This window comes from Macrotis lagotis, chromosome 2, assembly GCF_037893015.1.
Source record: "Macrotis lagotis isolate mMagLag1 chromosome 2, bilby.v1.9.chrom.fasta, whole genome shotgun sequence".
Taxonomy (NCBI): Eukaryota; Metazoa; Chordata; class Mammalia; order Peramelemorphia; family Peramelidae; genus Macrotis; species Macrotis lagotis.
Window position 1 is genome coordinate 235,285,126 of NC_133659.1, and position 24,487 is coordinate 235,309,612.

Sequence of the window (24,487 nt, forward strand, 5' to 3'; positions counted from 1 at the left end):
TGATCAAAGGTACCAAGAGGTAGCCTGGGACGTTCAATTTAAAATACATTTGGGATGGCCGTTTTGATCGACAACGTTTAAACAAGAGCAGATTTAGACAGATTTTTTTTTCAAAGTAGTCAAAATGGACTCTATTGTGGATCAGAAATGTTGGATCCCATTGTGATGACTACCGATTATTTAAGCCTTTGATGTGTTTCCTTGTCAGTGATTTGGAACTGAGCTCTTATCTTTGCAACCAGGGAGAGATCATAACTTTGGGTTGTCAGATTCTCAGAAAAACAGGTTTTGCCTGGAAAGAGGCCAAAGGACTGGAGATGGTGGGGAAGGGGGCAGGATTCGGGCCGGCGCAGACAGCGCGCAGCATCCCCTTCTCCCTCCTTTTCAATCTCGGTGGGCGGTGCCCCAAGGTAGGAGAACAAAGAGATGCAGCCAGCCCGCCCCGAGGTTGCTAGAGAGGACTCGGGGAAGGGCCCAAGCGGCATGCGCGCTGCCTGGCGCCGGCGAATCGCCGCGAGGCTGCTGGGCTCTGAGCGCCCACTCGCTTCTCCTCGGAGGCTGAGTGGTGAGTGCGGCCGAGGGAGGGAGGGGGCGCCCGGGAGGGGGCGCGGCGGCGCCGCCTTTCCCTCCTCCTTCCTCTTCATTCTTCGCCCTCCTCTCTGCCTCCGCTGCCGTCCTCCCGCCGCTCTGGGGCTAGGGAGAGGCGGAGGAAGGCCTCGGGACACGGGTCCGGGGAATGGTGCCCGCTGGTGGAGCTCGTCCGAGGCTCGGGCCGCGTCTCGCTCCCGCTGCGGACGAAGCCCAGCCCTGAGCGGGGCCTGTGGCCGGGATCTGCGCCGCGGCTTTTGGAAGCCCAGCCCGGCATCTCCCGCGGCGGAGGCTTCCTGGGAAGTTCCTCGGCTTCGTCTCCCGAAGCGCCCGGCCCGGAGGTACTGCCCCCCTTTTTACATTATCCGAGCCCCAGAGCCATTTTGCCTTTCCTGCCACGGGCTCGGAGCCGCCTCTCCTCGTATTGATAACCCAGTCCGTGGAGGATTCTCTTTACAGAAATTGCCGCCTTCCTCCCGCCCCGCCCCCGCCCCCCTCCTCGCGAACACGCTCCGGCCGGGGGCCAGGTAGACTTGAATTCCGATCGGGGCCTAGACCCGAGCCGCAGTTTGGGGGGGGGGGGTGTTAATTGGACCTTTACGAAAGAAGGGATGTCGGTGGGGGGGCGCGCACGAGTCCGGGTCTGGCCCAGCGGGGAGGTGGGAGGAGGCTGAGCCTGGGCGCGCCGTGGATGCCCGGCGGCTGTGCAGGTGGGAGAATTCGCACCGCGCCAAGTTCATTGTTGTGCGTCGAGGGAGGCGGATGGGGGCCGCGGGGCCGGGCAGCGGCGCAGGTCGGGGCGGCCAGGGCCTGGCCAGGGCCGGGGCTGCGCGCAGCGGGACTTCCAGGGCCACCCCCGGGCCGGGGCTGCGCGCAGCGGGACTTCCAGGGCCACCCCCGGGCCGGGGCTGCGCGCAGCGGGACTTCCAGGGCCACCCCCGGGCCGGGGCTGCGCGCAGCGGGACTTCCAGGGCCACCCCCGGGCCGGGGCTGCGCGCAGCGGGACTTCCAGGGCCACCCCCGGGCCGGCAAGGCTTCAGTTTTGATCAGATTGAATTGGAAATGTCCGCAGGAGGGGAAAGGCGAGCGGAGGTCAGCGGGGAGCCTAGGGGGAAGAGCAAAGAGGGAATGAAGGCCACGGGGGCGCAGGGGAGCAGAGGGAGGAGGAAAGGGGGCCGCGCAGGCACCTCCAGTCGGAAGGTGTGACCCGGGGCACCCGAGAAGGGGGCAGAGAAGAAGTCTCCGGGCGGAGAGAGGGGTTACAAGCTGCAGAGAATCTGGGAGAATGCGAAGCGGTTCACGTCCGTGATGAGGAGAGAATTCAGGCTGGGACAGGTTAAGGTGAGAGCGAGAGAGAAGAAAATGGAGCCACCTGTAAAAGGGATGCCCGGTGAGGCTGCGGGGCTCGGACGAGGCAGGTCGGCTTGAGGGGTTCGCGGACAAGAAGCAGGAGGAAGCGAGTCAGGAGCCGGAAGACACAGAAACGAAGTGAAAGAGTGGGGACCGCGGGGCTGGAAAAGGGGGGACCACTTGATTAAGTGCAGGATGAGGATCCAGGCCGCGAGAACAGCCAAAGGCAGCCGGGCCATTGGAGGTGCCGCGCAGTGTAGACAAAGGAGTTCACGGCTACGGCCGCAGTCTTCTGTTCTGTACAATATTACCGTTCGCAGCTTAGAGAAGGGGGAAGTCACCAGAGGTTTGAGAAGGGATGCAAAAGGTTGGTGACTTGATCCGGAGGTAGTGATGCTGCCTAGCAACAGCGAAGACTCCTTTGAAATTACGTAATGGGAGTTACCTGAGGTTGATGCCTGTCTGCGTGTAATCAGCAGTAGGATAAGGGAGCTAGGGAGTCAAGAGGGGCGGACACTGTGCACTTTTGTTTTTTTAACATCACCAGAATTTCTCCTACCATAGCTTTGCCTTTCCCTTCAGTAAAGTGAGCTATATTACGAATAAGATTTTTAAAGAAAAAAGATTAGAGAAAAATAAAAATTGACTAATAAGTTGAAAAAAGTGTGAAAATAAATAATGTCCCACACCTGTCACCCTTCAACTTCTCCAAAGGAAAGGGTTGGGGGTGTCTTCTTGTGTCCTTATATAATTTTGCAAAAATTCATTTTTAAATTGTTTGCTAGTAGTTGTTTTTTCTATTTATTGTCTGTAGGAAAAGATAGGATTTTCTGTTGTTTTCATTGTAGAGATATTGTTTTACTTACATCCTCTACATCAGATCCTGGATCATTCTCTGTATTACATTTATGTTTTCTTATGTTATAATACAATATTGTATTGCATGTTTTGCCATTCTTCAGTTGATGGAGGTTTTCCTGGTTTCCAGGTCTTTGCTACATAAAAAGTGGTACCAGAAATATTTTAGTGTGTATATCTATATCTGTATAGATATCTATATATCTAATCCATCTATATTTGTATATGAGGACTTTCTTATTAATGATCTGTTTAACATCTCTGGGTCAACGTATATGAACTTTTGGTCATTATATTTACATAATCTCAAACAAAATGACTACTGATTCACAGAGTCCCACAAAAAATTCTCTTGTGTTACTTAGTCAAATCTATAAGCACTTATTAAGTAGTTGTAGGAACTGTGGTAAATGCAAGAAAGGCAAAAAAAAAAAAAAGCATTACTAAGATAGAATTCAGAATTCCAGTAGGGAAGATGAAAACAACTATGATCAAACAGGATATATAAAGGTTAAATTGGATCTAATTTTAGAGATAAGATAGGAGCATTAAGGGTAATGGGGGGGCGCTTCTTGTAGGAGGTGGAATTTTAGCTGGGACTTGAAGAAAGCCAGTGAGATCTGACAGGGGAACATTCCAGACATGGGAAACAGCTAGGGAAAATGCCTAGACACTGATGATGGAGTGTCATTTTTGAGGAGAAGCAAGGGGGCCAGTGTCACTGGTTAATAGACTGCTTGGAGGGGAATAAAGTGTAAAAAGATTGGAAAGGAGAAGGAGCTGAGTTATGAAAGGCTTTTAAAACCAAACTGAATATTTGATATTTGATCCTGCAAGTAACAGGGAAACATTGGAATTGACTACATAGAGATGACAAGGAAAGTCCTGTAATTTAGGAAAATTATTTTGATAGCTGAGGGGAGAATGTACTAAAGTGGGGAGAGACATGAGGCAGGGGTACCAACCCAAAGGCTATTGCACTAATCCAGGTGTGATATGATGAAGGCCTATACCAAGGTAGTGATTGTATTAGAAAGGCACATACTCAAGAGGTGTTATAAAGATAGAAATGACAGACTGGGGGCAGCTAGGTGGCAGTGGATAAAGCACTGGCCCTGGAGTCAGGAGTACCTGGGTTCAAATCCGGTCTCAGACACTTAATAATTACCTAGCTGTGTGGCCTTGGGCAAGCCACTTAACTCCATTTGCCTTGCCAAAAAAAAAAAAAAGAAAGAAATGACAGGCTGCCTTTTGCCTTTCTTTGTATTTCACTTTCTTTGTAATGTAGTGGTGCTTAATAAATGTAGATGAAGGAGACTGAGGAGTAAAAAGATAATACCTAGATTGAGAGACTATGTGACTGGGAGGATGGTGGTGTCCCGAACAGTAATTGGGAAATTAGAAAGAGGAGAGGGAGGAGGAAGCAGGCTAAGGGATTTGAGGGGGAGAGATAACAAGTTTAACTTTCATTCTAACTAGCATTTTAAGTCTTAGTTTTTAAATGGTAACAAAAGAGGAGGATCAGTTCACTAGTTTTATTTAGAGAGAAAGAAAATGAAAGCTGACTTAATCCTATATTTGCCATTAGAGAATTGTAGTGTATTGAGATAAATAATACAAAAGTATCATTCATTTTGACCAGAGTCAGAGTGCTTCTATGACCTGGGATGTCTTCAGTGATTCCTTTGGGAAGATTCTTATGTGTTACTTTACACTACAGAGGATTTGGGGTATGCAGTTTTCATAGTACATTGCTTTTTCCTCAAAAAGGAAATGAATAAAGAATTGGCATTCTACTTCTGAAAAATTTTTTGATTTTGATTTAACTATTGTTTCCTTAAAAATTGTGCTATATCTTAAAAGTTACCATAGGCAATGAAGTAATATCAATATTAAACATATATGTACCTACTGGTATAGCATCCAAATTCTTTCAAGAAAAGCTAAATGACTTACAGGAAGACATAGACAGCAAAACTATATTAGTGAGGGACCTCTACTTCCCTCTCTCAGATTTGGATAAATCTGACCACCAAATAAGAAGGAAGTTAAGAAGGTGAATAGAATTTTAGAAAAGTTAGATATGATAGATCTCTGGAGAAAATTGAATGGGAATAGAAAGGAATATATCTTCTGTGGTCCATGGCACCTATATAAAAATTGGTCATGTATTAAAATATCAAATTTCACAATCAAATTAGGAAGGCAGAAATATTAAATGCATTCTTTTCAGATTATGATAAAATAAAAATTACATGTAATATACAAGGGTCATGGAAAGATAAACTAAAAATTAATTGAAACTAAATAACCTAATTATAAAGTGAATCAAATAGCAAATCATAGGAATAATCAACAATTTCATCCAAGACAATGACGATGATGAGATATACCAGAACTTGTGGTATGCAACTAAAGCAGTTACTAGGAGAAATTTTATATCTCTAAATGTTTGCATGAAAAAAACAGAGGAAGAAGAGATCTGTGGATTTGTCATGTAACTACAAAAAAAAAGCTAACAAAAAAAGAAAGGAACTAACTAAAAATCCCCATTTAGAAACCAAATTAGAAATTCTGAAAATCAAGGGAGAGATTAATAAAATTGAAAGTAAGAAAACTATTGAGTAATAAATAAAACTAAGTGTTGATTTTATGGGAAAAAAATCAATAAAATGGTTAAACCTTTGGTTAATTTGATTTTAAAAAAGAATGAAAACCAAATTACTAGTATCAAAAATAAAAAAGTTCCTCCACTTTGCCTAACCATACTAGTAAATCTGACAATATAAGTGAAATGGATGAATATTTACAAGAATATAAATTGATCAGATTAACCAAAAAGGTGGCAGCTGGATTGTGCAGTGGACAGAGCACTGGTCCTGGAGTCAGGGGGACCTGAGTTCAAATTCAGAATCAGATACTTAATTAGCTACCTTGGGCAAGTCTCTTAATCCCATTGCCTTACAAAAAAAAAGCCAGTTAACCAAAAAAGGAAATTAAATACTTAAATAACTATTTCAGAAAAAAAGAAATTGAATAAGCCATCTTGAACTCCCTAAAATTCTCCAGGAGCAGATAGAGTGAATTCTACCAAACATTTTACAAACAATTCATTCCAATTCTATATAAACTATTAGGAAAAAAAATAAGTGGAATTCCATCAAATTCCTTCTATGACATCAATATGGTGCTGATATCTGGGAAGAGTCAAAATTCAGAAAGAAAATTATAGGACAATTTCTCTAATGCTATTGGTAAAAAAAATTTTAAATAAAATATTATCTAAGAGATTACAAGTTATCACTAGGATAACACACTGTGATCAGGTAGGATTTATACAGGAATACAGGGTTGATTTAATAGGAAAATTATAAGCATTATTGATTATATCAGTAATAAAACAAACAGAAATCATATGATTATCTCAATACATGCTGAAAAAGCCTTTTTTTGACAAAATACAGCTCCTAATCCTATTATAAAAACATCAGAGAGCATAAGAATAAAAGGAATTTTCCTTAAGCAGTATCATTCTAAAACCATCAGGAAGCATTTGTAATGGGGATAAACTAGAAACCTTCCCAGTAAGATTAGGGGTGAAACAAGGATGGATGCCTATTATCACCAACAATAGAAAACAAAAAGGAATTGATGGAATAGACAATGAGGAAACAAAATTCATTCCTTGCAGATGATGTGATGGTAAATTTAGATAATTGTAGGAAAATCAACTAAAAAACTACTTGAAACAATTAGCAAATTTAGCAAAGTAAACCCATACAAATCATCAGCATTTCTGTTCATTACCAACAAAGCATAGCAGCAAGAGATAGAGAAATTCGATTTAAAGTTACTCTACTGGGCAAGTCATTTAACCCCATTGCCCCACAAAAACAAAAGCAAAAGTAAAAAAATAAAGTTTATCTGTCAGATATATGGAAAGGAAAAGGGTTTATGACCAAAAAAGAGATAAAGAAATTTATAAAATGTGCAGAATGGATAATTTTGATGTCATTAAATTGGAAAGGTTTTGCACAAATAAATCCAATGCAACCAAGATCAACAAGATTGCAATAAGTTGGGAAACAATTTTTACAGCTAGTGTTTCTGATAAAGGACTCATTTCTAAAAATGAAAGAGAACTGAGTCAGATTTATAAGAAGGCGAGTCATTTCCAATTGATAAATGGTCAAAGTATATGAATAGTTTTGAGATGAAGAAATTAAAGCTATCTATAGTCACATGAAAAAAATGCTCTAAATTACTATTGATTAGAGAAATGCAAATTTAAAAAACTGAAGTACCACTTCACACCCATCATATTGGTCAATATGACAAAAGATGAAAATGATCAATATTGGAGAGGATGTGGGGAAAACTAAAACACTAATGCATTGCAGATGGAGTTATGAACTGGTCCAAACTTTCTGGAGAGCAATTTAAAACTATGCCCATAGAGTAATAAAACTGTTGATCTTTTGATCCAGCAATACCACTACTAGGTATGTTTCCCAAAGTAACCATGAAAAAGAGGGGAAAGAAATCCACATATACAAAAATATTTATAGTAGCTCTTTTTGTAGTGGCAAAGAATTGGAAAATGGATGCCCATCAATTTGGAAATGGCTACATAAATTGTGGTATACGAATGTGATGGAGAATTATTGTTCTCTAAGAAATTATGAGTATCTGGACCTCAGAAAAGCCTGGAAAGACTTGTATGAGCTGATGCTGAGTAAAGTGAGCAGAACCAGAAGAGAATATTGACACAATAACAGCAATGTTGTCTGATTATTATCTATGATAGACTTGCTCTTTTCAGCAGTATGGTGATCAAGGACAACTCTAAAGGACTTGTGATGGAAAATACCATCCACATACAGAGAAGGAACTATGGAGTCTGAATCTAGACCAAAGCATATACTATTTTCAATTTTTGAAATGTTTCATGTTTTCCCCCTCATAATTTTTTCTTTTGTTATTATTTTTCTTTCAAAACATGATTAATATGGAAATATGTTTAACATAATTATACATTTATAACCTATATTAGATTACTCATTGTCAAGGGGAAGGGAAGGAAAGGAGAAAAATGTGGAAATCAAAACCTTACTCAAATTGAATGTTGAAAAAAACTATCTTTGCACACAATTGGAAAAATAAATTTATTTTTAAAAAACTAACACATATACACCAAGTGTTATAGCATCCAAATTTTTAAAGGAGAAGTTAAATGAAATTCAGGAAGACATAGACAGAAAAACTCTTATTTAGTAGAGGACTTCAACTTCCCTCTCTCACAATTAGATAAATGTAACCATGAAATGAACAAGAAGGTTAATAGAATTTTAGAAAACTTAGATGTGATAGACCTCTGGGGAAAACTGAATAGGGATAGAAAGTAATATACCTTCTCTGCAGTTCATGGCACCTACCAAAAACTGACTATGTATTAGGGCATAAAAACCTCATAAGCAAATGTAGAAAGGCAGAAGTATTAAGAACATCCTTTTCAGATCATGATGCAATAAATATTACATGTAATAAAGGACCATAGAAAGATAAACTAAAAATTAATTGGAAATTAATTTTAAAGAATGAGAGATCAGACAATAAATCATAGAAATAATCAATAATTTCATCCAAGACATAAACATTATACCAAAACTTATGGGATGCAGCCAACGTAGTTATCAGGGGGGAAATTCTTAATCTCTAAATGCTTGCATAAATAAAATAGAGAAAGAGAAGATCAGTGAATTAAGTATGCAACTTAAAAAGGTAGGGGAAAAAAAGGTCAAAATAAAAAAATCCTCAATTACCAAATTAGAAATTCTTTTTTTTTTTTTTTTTAGGTTTTTGCAAGGCAAATGGGGTTAAGTGGCTTGCCCAAGGCCACACAGCTAGATAATTATTAAGTGTCTAAGACTTGAACCCAGGTACTCCTGACTTCAGGGCCAGTGCTTTATCCTCTGCACCACCTAGCTGCCCCTACCCAAATTAGAAATTCTGAAAATCAAAGGAGAAATTAATTAAATTGAAAGAAAACCATTGAACTAATAAATAAAACTTAAACTTTTTTGTGAAAAAAACTAATAGAATAGATAAATTTTTGGTTAATTTGATTAAAGAAAAAAAGAAAGAAGAAAATTTTGCTTTAGTTCCAAAATTCAGATTAAGTAATCAAGGGGTAATAATTATAGAAGATAGCATGCTAGATTTATAAAGACCTAAATTCAAATCCCACATTAGATTTTTGCTCTTGTTTAAGTTACTTCTCTGGGGCTCAGTTTACTCAGCTATAAAATGAGAGTTTTGGGTTAAATTGCCTTCTAACTCTAAATCTTTGATCCTATGATCTTTTTAGACATTCAGCCTCAAGATGTCAGAAGGATTTTGTGTCCCAGTTCCAGAGGAACAGAAGGAAGTTTTGAAAGTGAAAGAAGAAGACCAGACTTGGGAACAGGAATCCAGTCAACCAGAAAACAACTGCCTTACCCAGGAGACTTTTCGGCAGCGTTTCAGACAGTTTTGCTACCAGAAGACATCTAGGCCCCGAGAGGCTTTGAGTCAACTATGGGAGCTTTGTTCTCAGTGGCTGAGGCCAGAGGTACATTCAAAGGAGCAGATTATGGAGTTGTTAGTACTGGAGCAATTTCTGACTAGCCTGCCCCAGGAACACCAGGACTGGGTGAAGAAGCATTTCCCAGAAAATGGAGAGGAAGTAGTTACTCTGTTGGAGAAATTAGAGCAACAACCAAATGAACCTGTACAGGAATTGAAGCATCAACCAACTGAACCTGGACAGGAACTGGAGCAACAACCAACTGAACCTGGACAAGAGTTGGAGCAACAACCAAATGAACCTGGACAGGAACTGGAGCAACAACCAACTGAACCTGGACAGGAACTAGAACAACAACCAACTGAACCTGGACAAGAATTGGAGCAACAACCAACTGAACCTGGACAAGAATTGGAGCAACAACCAGCAGAATCTGGGCAGGAACTGGAGCAACAACCAAATGAACCCGAACAGAAGGTAGGAGGAATAATATCATGAAAGAAGCCATAAGGATGGCTGTATCAATGGGTTTAAATTAGCCAAATTTTGCTTATAACTGGATTTGCTTAGCCATTCCTCTCTAGGTCTGTCTTACTCCCTCTTTCCTCCTACTACTTTAGAAGATTGAATGCCACTCTGGTTTCTTTTTCCCCTTTTTACATCCTTTGGAAATATATTTTATGGTCTCTTCTCAGAAGTGTAAATCCACTTCTTTCAGTGTTACCCTTACATACCCATTATTTTGCTCCTAGATTTCGGTTTTTGCTCAAAAACTAGAACATTCAGAAGAGTTAGAGTACCAAGGAGCATCCCAGGAGTCACAAAACCTTCAACTGAAGTGTGAATCTCAGGATCCCTCTTCCCTACAAGAGAATGGTAAGTGATTAAAATTTGGACGCCTATATTCTTCTGGAGGCCCTGAAAGGTTAGCTTGCTTATTAGTATGCCTTCTTAAGGGATTACTATTAAATGTTTAACCCTATATCAAAAGGCATAGAGAACATTAAAATTAAGAGACTTCCTAGTCCAACCTCATCATATCATTAAGGTCTCAGGAGATGAAATGACTTGTACATCACTAATTAGTTGGAACTAAAATTCAGGTAATCTGTTTTTTTAAAGAAGGCAATGGGGTTAAGTGGCTTGCCCAAGGCCACATGGCTAGGTAATTATTAAGTGTCTGAGGTTGGATTTGAACCTAGGTACTCCTGACTCCAAGGCCGGTGTTCTATCCACTGTGTCACCTAGCCACCCCCGGTAATCTGTTCTTTTAACTACACATCACTGCTTCAGCATATACAATTTAATTGACTTTATGACTTTCCACAGATCCTTTCCCTTTGCCATAGTAACCATTTCCTCATTAATCTACCTACCTTTTAACCTTCACATTTAGCAGGGGTTGGGGGGCAGGTAGGTGGCACAGTGGATAGAGAACTGACCCTGAAGTCAGGAGGACCTGAGTTCAAATATCACCTCAAACACTTAGTAATTATCTATTGATATGACCTTGGGCAAGTCACTTAACCCAGTTGCCAAATGCTGTTGAACATGCTACCTTCATAAACATTTTTTGAATTTTCCTCCTTCTGACTTTGCCACCACCTTGGTAAGTCTGCCTGTCCTCATGCACACAAGGAAAGTTATCACTTCTCTTTGATCCATGGTGAAAGTATTCACAGAAGTAGTAGAATTTCAAAAGTCATATAATTTGACCTAATTTTTTTTTAGGTTTTTGCAAGGCAAATGGGGTTAAGTGGCTTGCCCAAGGCCACATGGCTAGGTAATCATTAATTGTCTGAGGCCGGATTTGAACTCAAGGTACTCCTGGCTCCAGGACCAGTGCTCTGTCTACTGCGTCACCTAGCTACCCCAAAAGTCATATAATTTGGATGAGAGTCTCTTTGCCTCAGATCTCTCCCCATTATAGTTTATCCTCCTTCAGCTGTCAAAGTGAACTTCCTAAAGTATGGTGCTGAGCATGTCTATTTAATCAATTCCCAATTGCCTTTTGGATCAAACATCAGATACTTTGTTTAACTTATAAAGTGCTTCATAATTTGACCTTTTCCTGCCTTTCTATTCTTAAATCTTACTGCCCTCCATATTCTCTGTGATTCAGTGACCTGATCTCCTTGTTGTTCCTTGTACCTGACCTGCTATCTCTAGATTCTGACATTTTCACTGGTTGTTTCCTATGCCTGGATCTCATTCTCTCCTCATCTGCCTCCCCTGGCTTTCCTCAGTCTTCATCCTTTGTAAGAAGGCCATTCCCAGTCTTCCTTAATATTAATTCCTTTCCTCTAAAATTATCTCCAATTTATCATATGTGTGTACATCTATATGACTTAGAATCACAGATGTGGTGTTAATTGAATCAAAATCAGTCAAAAAAGTTCCTGCCTTCAAGGAAATCATTAGTGGGGAAGACAACATGCAAAAAACCATGTACAAACAAGATAGATATAAATATAGATAACATGTATGAAATAGATCCATAGATATCTTTTTTGGACATTGCTGTTTGCATGTTGCTTCTTCCATTAGACCAAGTTTCTTGAGGGAGGGATTGTTTTTGGCCTTTCTTTGTATCCCTTGCACACATTTCCACATACACTAGCATATATCTGTTCTCTGATTGACAGTCAAGACATGTCATCCTGGGATCAGACATTATAAAGGGATGAGGCACTGGGGGCAGCCTAGACAGCACAGTAGATAGAGCACTGGCCCTAAAGTCAGGAGGATATGAGTTCAAATCCAGCCTCAGACACTTAATACTTACTATGTGACCTTGGGGCAAGTCACTTAACCCCACTGCCTCACAAAAAAAACAAAAAATAAAACAAAAAAAAAGGGATGAGGCATATTTGCAGTATTAAAACAAAGCCAAGTCAGCTATGCCCCCTAAACGCTTTCATTTCGAGACTATTTCTCCCAGAGAGATGAGGACACAGAAGGATCTTTCTTCCTTGACTAGTGACCAGTAAAGTTGGGAGTGCTCTTTTAATGCCCTTTGAGCATAGTTCCAAATTGTTCTCCAGAATGGCTGAATCAATTCACAACTGCATCAACACAAACAATTCTTTTTAAGAGTTTGCCAATGTGGTGTCAGAGGAGGATCATGAACCTTACTCTTCCTGAGGTAACCAGAGCCTGTGTCTGTGTAGCTCCCAGGTCACTATACTCTCTCTGTCCTTGTTCCTTTGGGAGCAGAGAGCTAGAGGAGCCAGGCTTCTTGTTAGGGTGTAGTTTGCCTGCCTCTCAGCAGCCACTCTGAAGCTGAGAGGCTGTGGCACTGATGATGGTGGAGGAGGACGGAGGAAGGAGCAGGCTCCTCTGCAGCTCCAGAGAAGGCAGGAGTCTGATGGCTTGTGGCAATGGGTTCTTTCCTGGACCTGGTACTCTCTGATCTAGCAGATGAAGGGGAAAAGAGAAGGAACACAAGAAGCATGAGACTGAGCTGTAGTCCTATAGGCTGATGCTACTGTCCCTTATATGCCACATGAAGTCCATGCACTGTGTCTTCCTGATTGGGATACTGTTTATGGCCTACCCTTACATCTTGACCTAGTTGGGCCAAGTACATGGACAGTAGGTTTTTACATCATCTACAAGAGCATGGTGCTATTCTTCTAAAATTACACCTGTGTTCAGGTATGGGAACTTGACTAGACATTAAGAAAATATAATATATTTACCTAATAATTATCACTTGACTAGACTGTTGCTTACATTTTGGTAATCTGGCAGAATGGTCTTGGACACTTAATACTGAGTTCTGAAAAAATGGCTCACATGTGAAAGGTCATCATTTTGAAACTAGGCATAAGTAAATCAAATCTGCTTTTGTACAGTAAGTCATTTCATCTCTACTTAGTTTTCTCATGTGTAAATACAGGAGATTGAAGTTACATGTTTTATAAGAGCCCTTCCAACTATAAATTTTTCATTCTACATCTCATTATCTTTTGCTTTAAACTCTGTTCTCCAAACTTCACTATTTTTTAGAATACCCCAATTTTCCTGTTCACTGAGGTTCATAAATTTAGTCTTCCTTTTCAAATTTCCATGTACTATCATTATTATATTATTGTAATACTTCAGTGGACAGATTCAGACAGATTATAATCCACTAATACCTTTTCATCATTTGTTGATCCTCCAGAGAGAATTGGTATATGTATACATTGACAAATTTGATCCTGGAAAACAGATAAAGAAATCTACTTTACAAAATGGGACAAATGTATCAAAACTTTTCTTAAAATTCCATTACAAATATTTTGTATTTATGTAACAGCTTTCTGTCTTTGATTTCCAGAAGACCATATGCCTAGCAATATTATTCACTTCATCAAAAATGCCATGTTTTCTTTTAATGAGCAATACTTTCTAAATTATTACAAAAGTTCTTTTTAGTTTTTTTAGAATATTGCCAAGGAGTTGAAGGTCACAGATTTTATCTCTTCCCAGTTTTGAAAATTGGGAACATTTGCTTTTCTCCAATCTTGTAACACCACTCTTATTCTCCATAGTCTTTCAAAGGCCACTAATACTAGCCCTAAACTAATTGTATAAGCTAATTATTTTACTACCTTAGTATATAGTTGTTCTGTGATTAGTGACCTAAATTCATCGAAGTCAGCTAGATTCTCTCCTACCACTAAATATTAATTTTGAGTTTCAATTGGAAGAAGGGAAAAAAAGCAGAATTTGAGTTGAATAAGTTAGCCTCTCACCATCTTCTGCTGTCATATCAGTCTTTTCTTCCCCACTCACAGTTTACACACAAATACAGTCCATCCACCCTAGTTTTCACTAAAAATTTATACCCTCAGAAGTCTAATGCAGAATGAAAACAATTTTGCATTATACCAGAGAGAGCAGGAATATGTATTTTGTATAAGTTGTACAATTTTCAGTGTTCAACATATATTAAAAAGGTTTAGAAGAAGACTGATTCTGGACCCCATGATGAAGAGTTGGTACATGACAAAATTGTTATTTCTTATGACACTTCTCTCCTCCCTCAGCTGATCCTGATTCGCAGGTTTCTTCTCATCACCAGGAGGAATGCCTCAGAGATCAGACAATGGTATCAGTTGTTAATTCTACTGAATCCCAGGTAAGCTATGGTCCCTCTGTCCTCTCTGACACACAACTCTATCCTCACCCATCCATTGATATCCCCTGATTTTTTTTTGTATGGGTAGCCCCTGATTTTGCTTTTCTCCTCTTACTTGGGAGATGCCACCAGTACCTGAATCTTCCTTATCTCTGTTGCTTTTTACCTGTTCTCTTTATATAATATACCTCCTTTCATCACCTATTTAAATTCTTAGCCCCCATTTATCAGACTTTTTCCTTTCTTTCATCATGGAGTTATGACGGTTAGATTACAGGTCATATTATTTAATTTTAGCTGATCTCTGTTTCTTTTCTTTTGGTTTTTGCAAAGCAGTGGGGCTAAGTAACTTGTCCGAGGTCACACAGCTAGGTAATTATTAAGTGTCTGAGGTCAGATTTGAACTCAGGTCTTCCTGACTCCAAGGCCAGTGTTCTATCCACTGTGCCATGCCCCCACAGTTTCTGTTTATTAGCAGTTTTTTGGTTTGTCTTTTGTTGCTTTCCCAGTACATTCTCCACATCAGTTATTTCAAACTCTCCTTTTGTTTTCAGAAATATTTTTATTACAAATTAAATAACAACCTTAACTAAAGTCAGCAATCAAACAAAATGAATAACATGCAAAACCAGAGTGCAAACTGTGTAAACTTGAAGATTTTTTAATATAATTATAGGATTTAAAATTAGAAAAGACTGTAGAAATCATTTGGTCCAGTGCTTTCATTTTTACAAATGAGAGATCTAAAGAAAAGAAGTGACTTGCTTGAAGTCACAGGACTAATAATATTAGAACTAGAACTCAAATACAGGATTTTTGTAGATTTTTAACTCTAAAATCCTGTACTTCCTCAATACCACATATTCACATACAAGGCAGCTTGGTGGCACTATGGATAAAGCACTTGGTCTAGAATCAGGAAAAACTAAGTTCAGATCTAGTCATAGATAAATTAATAGCTGAGTGAGCAAGTCACTTAATCCTTGTTTGCCTCGGTTTCCCTTTCTATAAAATGGGAATGAGAAAAATAGCACCTATCTCCCAAGGTTATTATGAAGATAAAATCAGATAATAATTGTGTGGAACACAATGAAGTGCCTAACTATATAAATGCTATATAAATGTTAGCTCTTATTATTACTATTTTATACCAACCAGGAGACAAGTATGACAGGATACACAATTTTGTATGTGCATAAGGAAGATTAGAGAATAGATTTATTTTTCACATGCTCAATCAGAGCTGGATTATCTGCCAGGTTCACAAGGAGACCCCCTCAAGATTAACCAAATAAAGTAGGTACCCTATCCTGTACTGAGAATAGTTCCTGCATGGGGCTTACAAGGCACTTAAATAAATGCTTAAAATGAATTGAATGTCTTGGGGAAGATGGGTTGGTTGGTCTTTCCTTCTCAAACAGGACCAAAGTGACAATACTATTTTGGGATCAAGCTTGGTATACTGTGTTCAACTCTGATGATTAGAGCAACAGGAGCTCAGAAGACTACCATTGTTCAGGCACAAATAGGCCTCATGAACATTTGTTGTAGAGATGTCTTTAAATTTATACACTCATATTTCTTTTGAGCTACTGCAATTATACTTTGCTCATAGAACATAACACTTTCTATGATTGAATTGCCTTACTGGGTAATCCTGTGCCAGGGTCTCCCATGTCATACAAAGTATTCCAAAGTTCTTCAAAAAAATCTTTTTATTGCTTCTGTTGATCTCCATGTGATTGTTTGCCTTGTGTGAATTCTCCATAAAGTAGTATTTTAGGCAAATAGTATCTTTGACATTTGAACAACATGGTCAGCTCATCAGAGTTGTGCTCTCTGCAGTGGAGTTATCCACTGCATTTAAGATCTCTTTTCAGTTGCTGTCATCAGTGATTCTATTTATGTATGATGTTCTCGTGCTTTCCCAGGCTCCAGGGGAGGAAAGCGGGACTCTATGCTAGCTCCCTTGCTTTCTAGCATGATCTTTTTAAAATCAGCTACTGCACTAATAGTAAATTATTTGACTCAGAAGGCATACAAACCAATACTAAAGAATTGGTGCATGACTTTTTGTTCATAGATAATTATGTCCTCAGTGCAACAATGGTGCTCATATTGATTTTGATCTGACAATTTAACACCAGTCAGCACAGCACTATCCATACATGGAACCACTGGTTCGAACACACAGACTGATAATGAAACACACCTCTCCCCTCAGTAGAGATGGTGCATCATAGGGAAGGAATGAGGCATATGTTGTCAGATATTGCAAAGGGTAAGGGGAATGGAAAATGTGGGCAATTTTTTTTATATAAAGGCCTCAATAAAACAATTTTTGAAAATTAGAAAAAACAATTTTTCCATTGATTTTCACTTCCAACAATTCTACCTCTCATATCTCACAACTCCAGACTCAAGTTTCCGTTTGAGTGATCTACTATCATCTAGACTGTTGAAATCATTATGCTTTTCAGACTTAGTACCTTTTAACATAATCTGTCTCCCAACCTATATAGTGCCATCTTTTCTCTCAATATGCATTTATTCATTCATTCTGTAAATTCCCTACTATGTGTTAGGGAAGTTACAAAAGCAAATAAGTCACATTACCCCAAAGAACTTATTCCTGCCATTTACTTTGTTTCTCATATATTCTCATTTCTATATGTTGTCTCCCCAATCAGAATGCAGGCTCCTTAAGGATCCTCCAAGGTACTGTTTGCTTTTTCTTTAATTTTGCATTTAGTGCACTTAGTGCACTTCGTGCACCTGACATATAGTAAGCACTTAATAGTTGAAATAATAGTTATAGCCTCTCAGCATAAGGATTTATAGCCTCTCAGCATAAGGATTTTGGAGCAAGCATTAATTTTTGAGTTAAATTTCCCTTCTGAATTATATCCTATAAAAGTGATGTCATCCTTAGACATTTTTCAATCCAGGTTATTTGATCCCTTTTTTTAATGGTTCTAGAAGGCATATCTAGAAGAATATCCACACTAAAAATTTGTTGATCAATGTATCTACCTTTTTTAGATTTTAAACATCAGACTATTTAGCCACTATATCTTCGGATACTGGCTATCTCTTCTATAATTTGAATATTAATTTAAAAAGGATGAACAACAATCTAAATAGCAGCTACTCTCTGGGAACCCAACCTGCCAGTTCAAGTTGGCAATACTGTGTTTGTCCACTTCTTCCCTTCTCCCATAGGGGCCTTTTCTCCACTTGAAATGTCATACCCTTAACATGTTGGTGCTCTGTCTAAAGGAACATAACTTTTAGGGCTTATATTTTATAAGATTTCTTGGGATTTGGAGGCTAGATTTTTTTTAAAAAATTATATTTTTTTATTATTATTATTATTTTTAACCAGCATTAAGGAATTTTTTATTATATAAATATTTCATTTGTTTTTCCAATTATATGCAATGTTAGTTTTTACCAATCTTTTTTTTTTGCAAGATTTTGAGTTTTACAATTTTTCTCCCCCCCAACAGAAAGCAATCTAAAATAGACATTACATTTGCAAACCATACTAAACATAGATTGAAATTGAACAGGTTGTGAGAGAAGAATCAGATCCAAAAAAGGAAGAAAGAAAAACATTAGAGATAAGAAATTTATATAATATATTAGACAACTTTTAAAAATTGAAGGTAATAAGCTTGGTCTTCATTTTCCATGACAAGTCACTTAAAATTGTCTTTTATTATTGTACTACTGAAATGAAAAAGTCCATCATGGTTGATCATCACCCCATGTTGTTGGGTGTGTAATATTCTTCTGGTTCTGCTCATTTCACAGCATCAATTCATGCAGGTCTTTACAGGCTTTTTTGAAATCCCATCCCTCATGATATCTTATAGAACAATAGTGTTCCATCACATATATATGCCACAATTTGTTCAGTCATTCCCCAATTGATGGGCATTTATGTATAATATATATACTTATCTCTATAAATGTTATTTCTCCCATCCAGTGTAAGCTTCTTGAAGGGAAGAACTTATTATTTTTTGTTTTTTGCATCCTTATTGCTTAGAAGTGTCTTACATAAAATAGGCACTGAGAAAATGCTTACTGATTGATTGATCTTTTCATAATTCAGACATCAGTGAAGACTGAGGAAGAAGACAAATTCATTATTTCAGAAGAGTGGCATTGTTTTGACTCAGCTCAGAAAAATACATATAAGAAAGTGACAATGAAGAATTTTAGGAACCTTGACTTTTTAGGTAAGGAATGACAACTGGTACCACTCTACCCCCTTCCCCCCCACCACCATTTCACCCCTCCAACCCCTCCCCCCATTCCACTCTGACATCCCTGACTTTTCCCTTTTAAGTCTAGTTCTAGCTAGTTACCAATCATTGTTCCCACATCTTTGATAATCATCTTTCCTTGCTTATTATTCTTGTTTGTTACCAGTTTCTTGCCTTCTTTAACTCTATGCTTCCTAGTCATCCTAAACACATCCATATTCCCGTTCTATTGTTCTCATCTTCTTACTCTTCATTTTCTACTTACGATTTTTTTTCTAGTAAACTTGTTTCTCATTCTGTGACCCAGTTTCAGACTCTTTTTAACTCCTTTCCCTATACCTTGCCCACATCTTCATCTTCATAATCAAAATCTTCCTTATTTAAAAATCTTCGTGGGAACCCTCACTCACTTCACCTATCCAGTCCTTTCCAAATACTTTCTGTCCCCTTTATCCTCTCTCTTCACTATTTCTTTTTTACTTTCTCTTCCTCTTTCTCCATATTGTGATACAGTTTGCAAATAAGTCATGCACTCCCATCACAATTGTTTCATTTGGATTATTCCCCTTATCTTAGATTCCTTTCTCCTTAGAATAGGGAGCTAATTTTATTTGAATGCTTTGTATATTATTATTATTATTATTACAGCTGGAGAGGTCATGATTAAAGATGGAATGTTACTTCCAAAGCAAGAAATTTCTAAAGAAAAAGACCCACAGGAAGAGATTTCAAGTGCACTCAAAAGGTATGTTCTTTTACCAGTGTTAAGAACCTTATGAATAACAAGCTGAAAAGCAGGCAAATAAACCATTCAGGCAAGACAGTTAATGTGTGATAGAAGAACTTCACATTTTTCAAATGTATGTTTTTCATATAGCCAGATATAAATACAAATATATATATTTAATCCTTACAGTGTCTCTTCATTCTAACTTAACCTCAACCTGATAGGTCTAGATTTTCAGAGATAACTATCTACCATTACCTTCAACCTCTCTTAAAATCTTAGGGATAATCCTGCTGAGGGGAAATACATTCTCCCTATTAACATTTTAACAGATGAACTCTACCCCCTTCCATCCAGTGTATTTTTAGAATGCTAAATAGCAGAATGAATAGAATGGTGATCTGAGTTCAAATCTAGCCTCAGATACTTACTTGTTGTGCATTTCATTTAACTTCTCACATCAGTTTTCTCATCTGTAAAATGAGGGTGATAATATCATTTACTTCCCAAAATTGTGAGGATAAAATGAGGTGTTTGCAGACTTCAGAGTAATATGTATATGTATAAATTTATATACATGCTATTATCATTCTCATCATTATGATTTAATGATACTTTTAGATATTAAACATAATCACTTATCTAATTAAAAAATCACAGTTGATGCCTATATATATTATCATAATATACATATAAACCTAAATCATACCTCTTCCACTTATGTATTCAATATCTACAATATAGAATGGGCACACACAGAAACCCAACAGAGAAATACAAGAGGAAAGAAACTCATGTGCCCAAGGTAATTCATAATTCTGGACTTCAGGCTTTGAGTTTTTGAGCATTAACATCACATAAAACTTCTCTGCTTACAGCATGATGATTGGTCCTTACCACTTTTCAATGGGCAAATCATCTTCTGTTATTTAAACATAACATGTACAAGCTTTCTCAATTTACAGTCACTCTTAACAAGGCTTTTATAAGGCACCACTTAATGGAAGAAACGATTCCCTTTAAGCCAGAAAACTGCAAAACTTATCTAGCTATCTCTGGACTATAGAGACCACCCTATGCAGTTACTCATTCACTTGGCTACTGGCTTGTCTGATCAAAATTGAGCTGCCAGGAGGTGGAGCCAAGATGGCAGCATGAAGGCAGGAATTCCTGGAAACTTGTTCCCCCAAAAGCTCCAAAGGCTGTCAAATTATGACTCTAGCCAAAATCTAAAGGGGCAGAACCCACAGAAAGACTGAGTAATACAATTTTCCAATATAAGGCATCGTAGAATATCTCTGGGACAGGTCTGTTCCACCAGGACTGGGGCTGGAAAAAGCTGCAGCACAGCTGGGCCAGGAGCCTAGGTCCATGACAGAGGGGGCAGTTTAATCATTGAGACCAGCTGGAATGGGTGGTGAGGGAGCTCTGGCCTCAGAGCAGCCCTGTGGTTAGAACCTGCAGCGGCAGTCTGCAGAGACACCCAGTACATACAGAGCTCTCAGCCCACAGGTAGTAAGGGATTCAGGGGAGACTGCAAAGATCTCTCTGTTCACCCTGGGGCAGGACTCAGCTGTTTGCCCACACTCAAATCCAGGTTGTAATTTGGGTTTCCACTCACCACAGCTATGCAGGGACCATCCTCACCACTCTAGGGCGAAAGGAGGGCCTGAACACAGGCAAGAGAGCCTCTCATAAGACCCTGGAGGAATTAAGATCCCTGTGGGTTGTCCCAACCCCCCCCCCAAGCCTTGGAAGTGTGGTAAATCAGTCATAGGCTGAGGAAATGAGCAAACAACAGAAAAAGAAGAATCTGACTAGAAAATTGCTTTGGTCCCATGGAGGACCAAAATACATATTTAGATGATGACAAAATTGAAGTTTCTGTATCCAAAACCTCCAAAAGAAATAGAAAATGGGCTCAGGCTATGGATGAGCTCAGAAAGGACTTTGAAAAGCAATTAAGGGAGGTAGAGAAAAAATTGGGAGGAGAAATGAGACCAATACAAATACAAAAAAATACTGAAGAAAATAATGTTAAAAACCAGTTTAGGCCAAATGGAAAAAGCAACACAAAAGGCAAATGAGGAGAATGCCTTAAAAGCAGAATTGGCCATCTGGAAAAGGAGATAAAAAAGCTCTCTGAAGAAAATAACTCCTTCAAATGCAGAATTGAACTAAAGGAAGCTGATGATTTTGAAAGAAATCAGGAAGAATTAAAACTGTACCCCCCAAAAAAAGTTAGAAGAAAATGTGAAATCTCATTGGAAAAACAACTGATGGAGTGGCTAGGTGGCACAGTGGATAGAGTACCAGCCCTGGAGTCAGGAGGACCTGAGTTCAAATCCGGTCTCAGACACTTAATAATTAACTAGCTGTGTGGCCTTGGGCAAGCCACTTAATCCCAATGCCTTGCAAAAACTTACAAAAAAGGCAGGGGGGACAACTGACCTTAAAAACAGATCCAGAAGAGATAATTTAAAAATCATTAGGCTACCTCAAAGTCATGACCAGGAAAAGAGCCTAGACTTCATATTTCAAGAAATAACACAGAAAAATTGCCTTAGATTCTAGAAGCAGAAGATCCTTTCAAGTAAGTATCTGAGGCTAGATTTGAACTCAGATCTTCTTGAATCCAGAAATCTAGAAATAGAGGGAATTCACCAATCACCTCCTAAAAGAGATCCCAAAAGAAAAACTTCAGGAATATTATAGCCAAACTCCAAAACTCCCAAGTCAAAGAAAAAATACTAAAAGCTGCCAGAAACAAGTAATTCAACTATGATGTGTCTCTATAGTCAGGATTACACAGTATCTTGGCAGCATATTAAAGGTTCATAGGTCTTGGAATATGATATTCCAGAAGGCAAAAAGATATTGTTTTACAGCCAAGAATCAACTAACCAGCAAAACTGAACATCCTCTTTCAGGGGAAAAGTTGGACTTTCAGTGAAACAGGACTTTCACACTTTCCTATTGAAACAACCAGAGTCAAACAGAAAGTTTGATCTCCAAGTACCGGACTCGGGTGAACCATAGAGGGGGTGGAAGAGAAGGATTAATTATGAGGAACTTAATGATGTTGAAGTGTTTGTATTCCTGCATGGGAAGAAGATACAGATAACGCATATGAAATTTTTCATTCATAAGAGCAGTTAGAAGGAGTATATATAGACAAGGCACAGGAAGGAGTTGAATATAATGGTATAATATAGTAAAAAGATGGAGTCAATGGGGGATAAAGGAAAATACTGGGAGGAAGGGAAAGGAGAGGAAGAATGGGCCAAGATATTTCACAGAAAAGTCAAGAAAAATTTTTCAATGGAGTGGAATAGGGGAAGGCAATGGGGGAAATGAGTGAGCCTTCATTCTCATAGAAATGGCTCAGAGAGGAAATAATATATATATTTGATAGTGTATAGAAATCTATCTTACCCTGAAGGAAAAATGAGAGGAAAGGGGTGGGATAAGGGGGAATGGGGGGAGGGAAGTAGGGAGTGGGTGATTGAAGAGAGGGAAGATGGTGGGAGAGGATACTCAGATACAACACACTTTTCTGAATGGGGACAGGATGAAAGAGGAGAGAGAATGGAATAGATGAGAGTGGGGAGGAATAGAGGAAAATACAGCTAGTGATAGCAACTGTGGGGAAACTATTGAAGCAACTTCTGTGGTGGTTGTGATGGGGAAAGCAATTCATCCCAGAGACAGAGCCATTGGAATCTGAACACAGACTGAAGTACACTTTTTTTCCTTTCTCTTTCTATTCTTGAGGTTTCTCATTTTGGGGGTTGGGAGTGGAGAGGGGCTTATGATTACTCTCACAACAAGATTATTGTAATAATATAAAATAAATCAACAGAATTGAGCTCCCAGCAGCACAGCTCAGGTTTATTCTTTGGGTCAGGTAAACAAATCTACCTAGAGAGAACCAGTGAAAATTCTGAGTGGAGAAATAGGTGTCGTGTGCAAAAAAAAACCAGTGTCATTACTTCCAGGAATATTATAGCCAAACTCCAAAACTCCCAAGTCAAAGAGAAAATACTAAAAGCTGCCAGAAACATGGAGGAAAGTAAGGTCTAAGAAAAGAGGAAAGTTAAGGCAAGATTATGAAGGACTTTTAGTTAAAGGTGTTATTTATGGATCCTGACAGCAGTAGGAGATCAATGTAGTTTATTGAATAGTTTTATGGTCAGACCTGTTCTTTAGGAAGATTATTTGACTGTTGAGTGAAGGATAGATGGAGTGGGAAAGACTTAAGGCAGGGTATTGCTGGTAATACCAGGTAAGATACAGCAATGAAGAAGTATGTATTAGAATGGTGGTAGTATCAAAGAAGGAGTCATCAGAATTTTTTTGAAAGTAGAAATGACAGGGACAGCTGGGTGGCACAGTGGCTAGTAGACCAGCCCTACAGTCAGGAGAGCCTAAGTTCAAATCCAGTCTCAGACACTTAATACTCACTTAGCTGTGTGACCTTGGGCAAATTATTTAAACCCATTGCCTTGCATAATGTCTAAGAAAGTAGGAAGGAATTTGACGATTGATTGCATACAAGGGATGAGGATAAGAAATTGAGAATGTCATCTATGATAAGAAACTGGTGCTTAATGGTGTATTCTCAACAGTATTAAATAAGTTAGGAAGGGGGGAAAAACTTTGGGGGGGGGGAAGATAGTTTGATTTTGGATATTTTTAGTTAAGAATGTACGTAGGATATCTAGTTTAAGATGGCAGTTGAGAATATGAGATTAAAGCTGGGAGAGAAGTTAAGATTCCAATAAAATAACATCTGAGCATCATTTCCAATGAAATGATAATTGAACTGTGGAATCTAATGAGATAACAAAATGAAATAGTTTATATAGGGAAGAGAGGAGGGCCCAGAACAGAGCCTTGGGGGACAGCTATAGTTTTAATGGGCAAGATGTGGATGAAGATCCATTCAGAAAGATAGAAGGAGGAGTCATAGAGGTAGAACGAGAACTATGGGAGAA

At 38.8% G+C, this 24,487-nt stretch overlaps 1 protein-coding gene across 1 annotated transcript in view; it reads left to right on the top strand.

Moving 5' to 3' along the window:
• Positions 1–483: 483 nt before the first annotated feature.
• The window catches only part of PGBD1 (piggyBac transposable element derived 1), a 37,998-nt gene continuing 13,994 nt past the window's right edge, over positions 484–24,487 (top strand). Inside the window, exons 1-7 of the mRNA XM_074220982.1 lie at positions 484–526; positions 571–929; positions 9,164–9,838; positions 10,114–10,237; positions 14,398–14,489; positions 18,610–18,736; positions 19,412–19,508. Coding sequence (XP_074077083.1) covers positions 484–526; positions 571–929; positions 9,164–9,838; positions 10,114–10,237; positions 14,398–14,489; positions 18,610–18,736; positions 19,412–19,508 — 1,517 coding nt within the window. The remainder of the gene's footprint in view (positions 527–570; positions 930–9,163; positions 9,839–10,113; positions 10,238–14,397; positions 14,490–18,609; positions 18,737–19,411; positions 19,509–24,487) is intronic.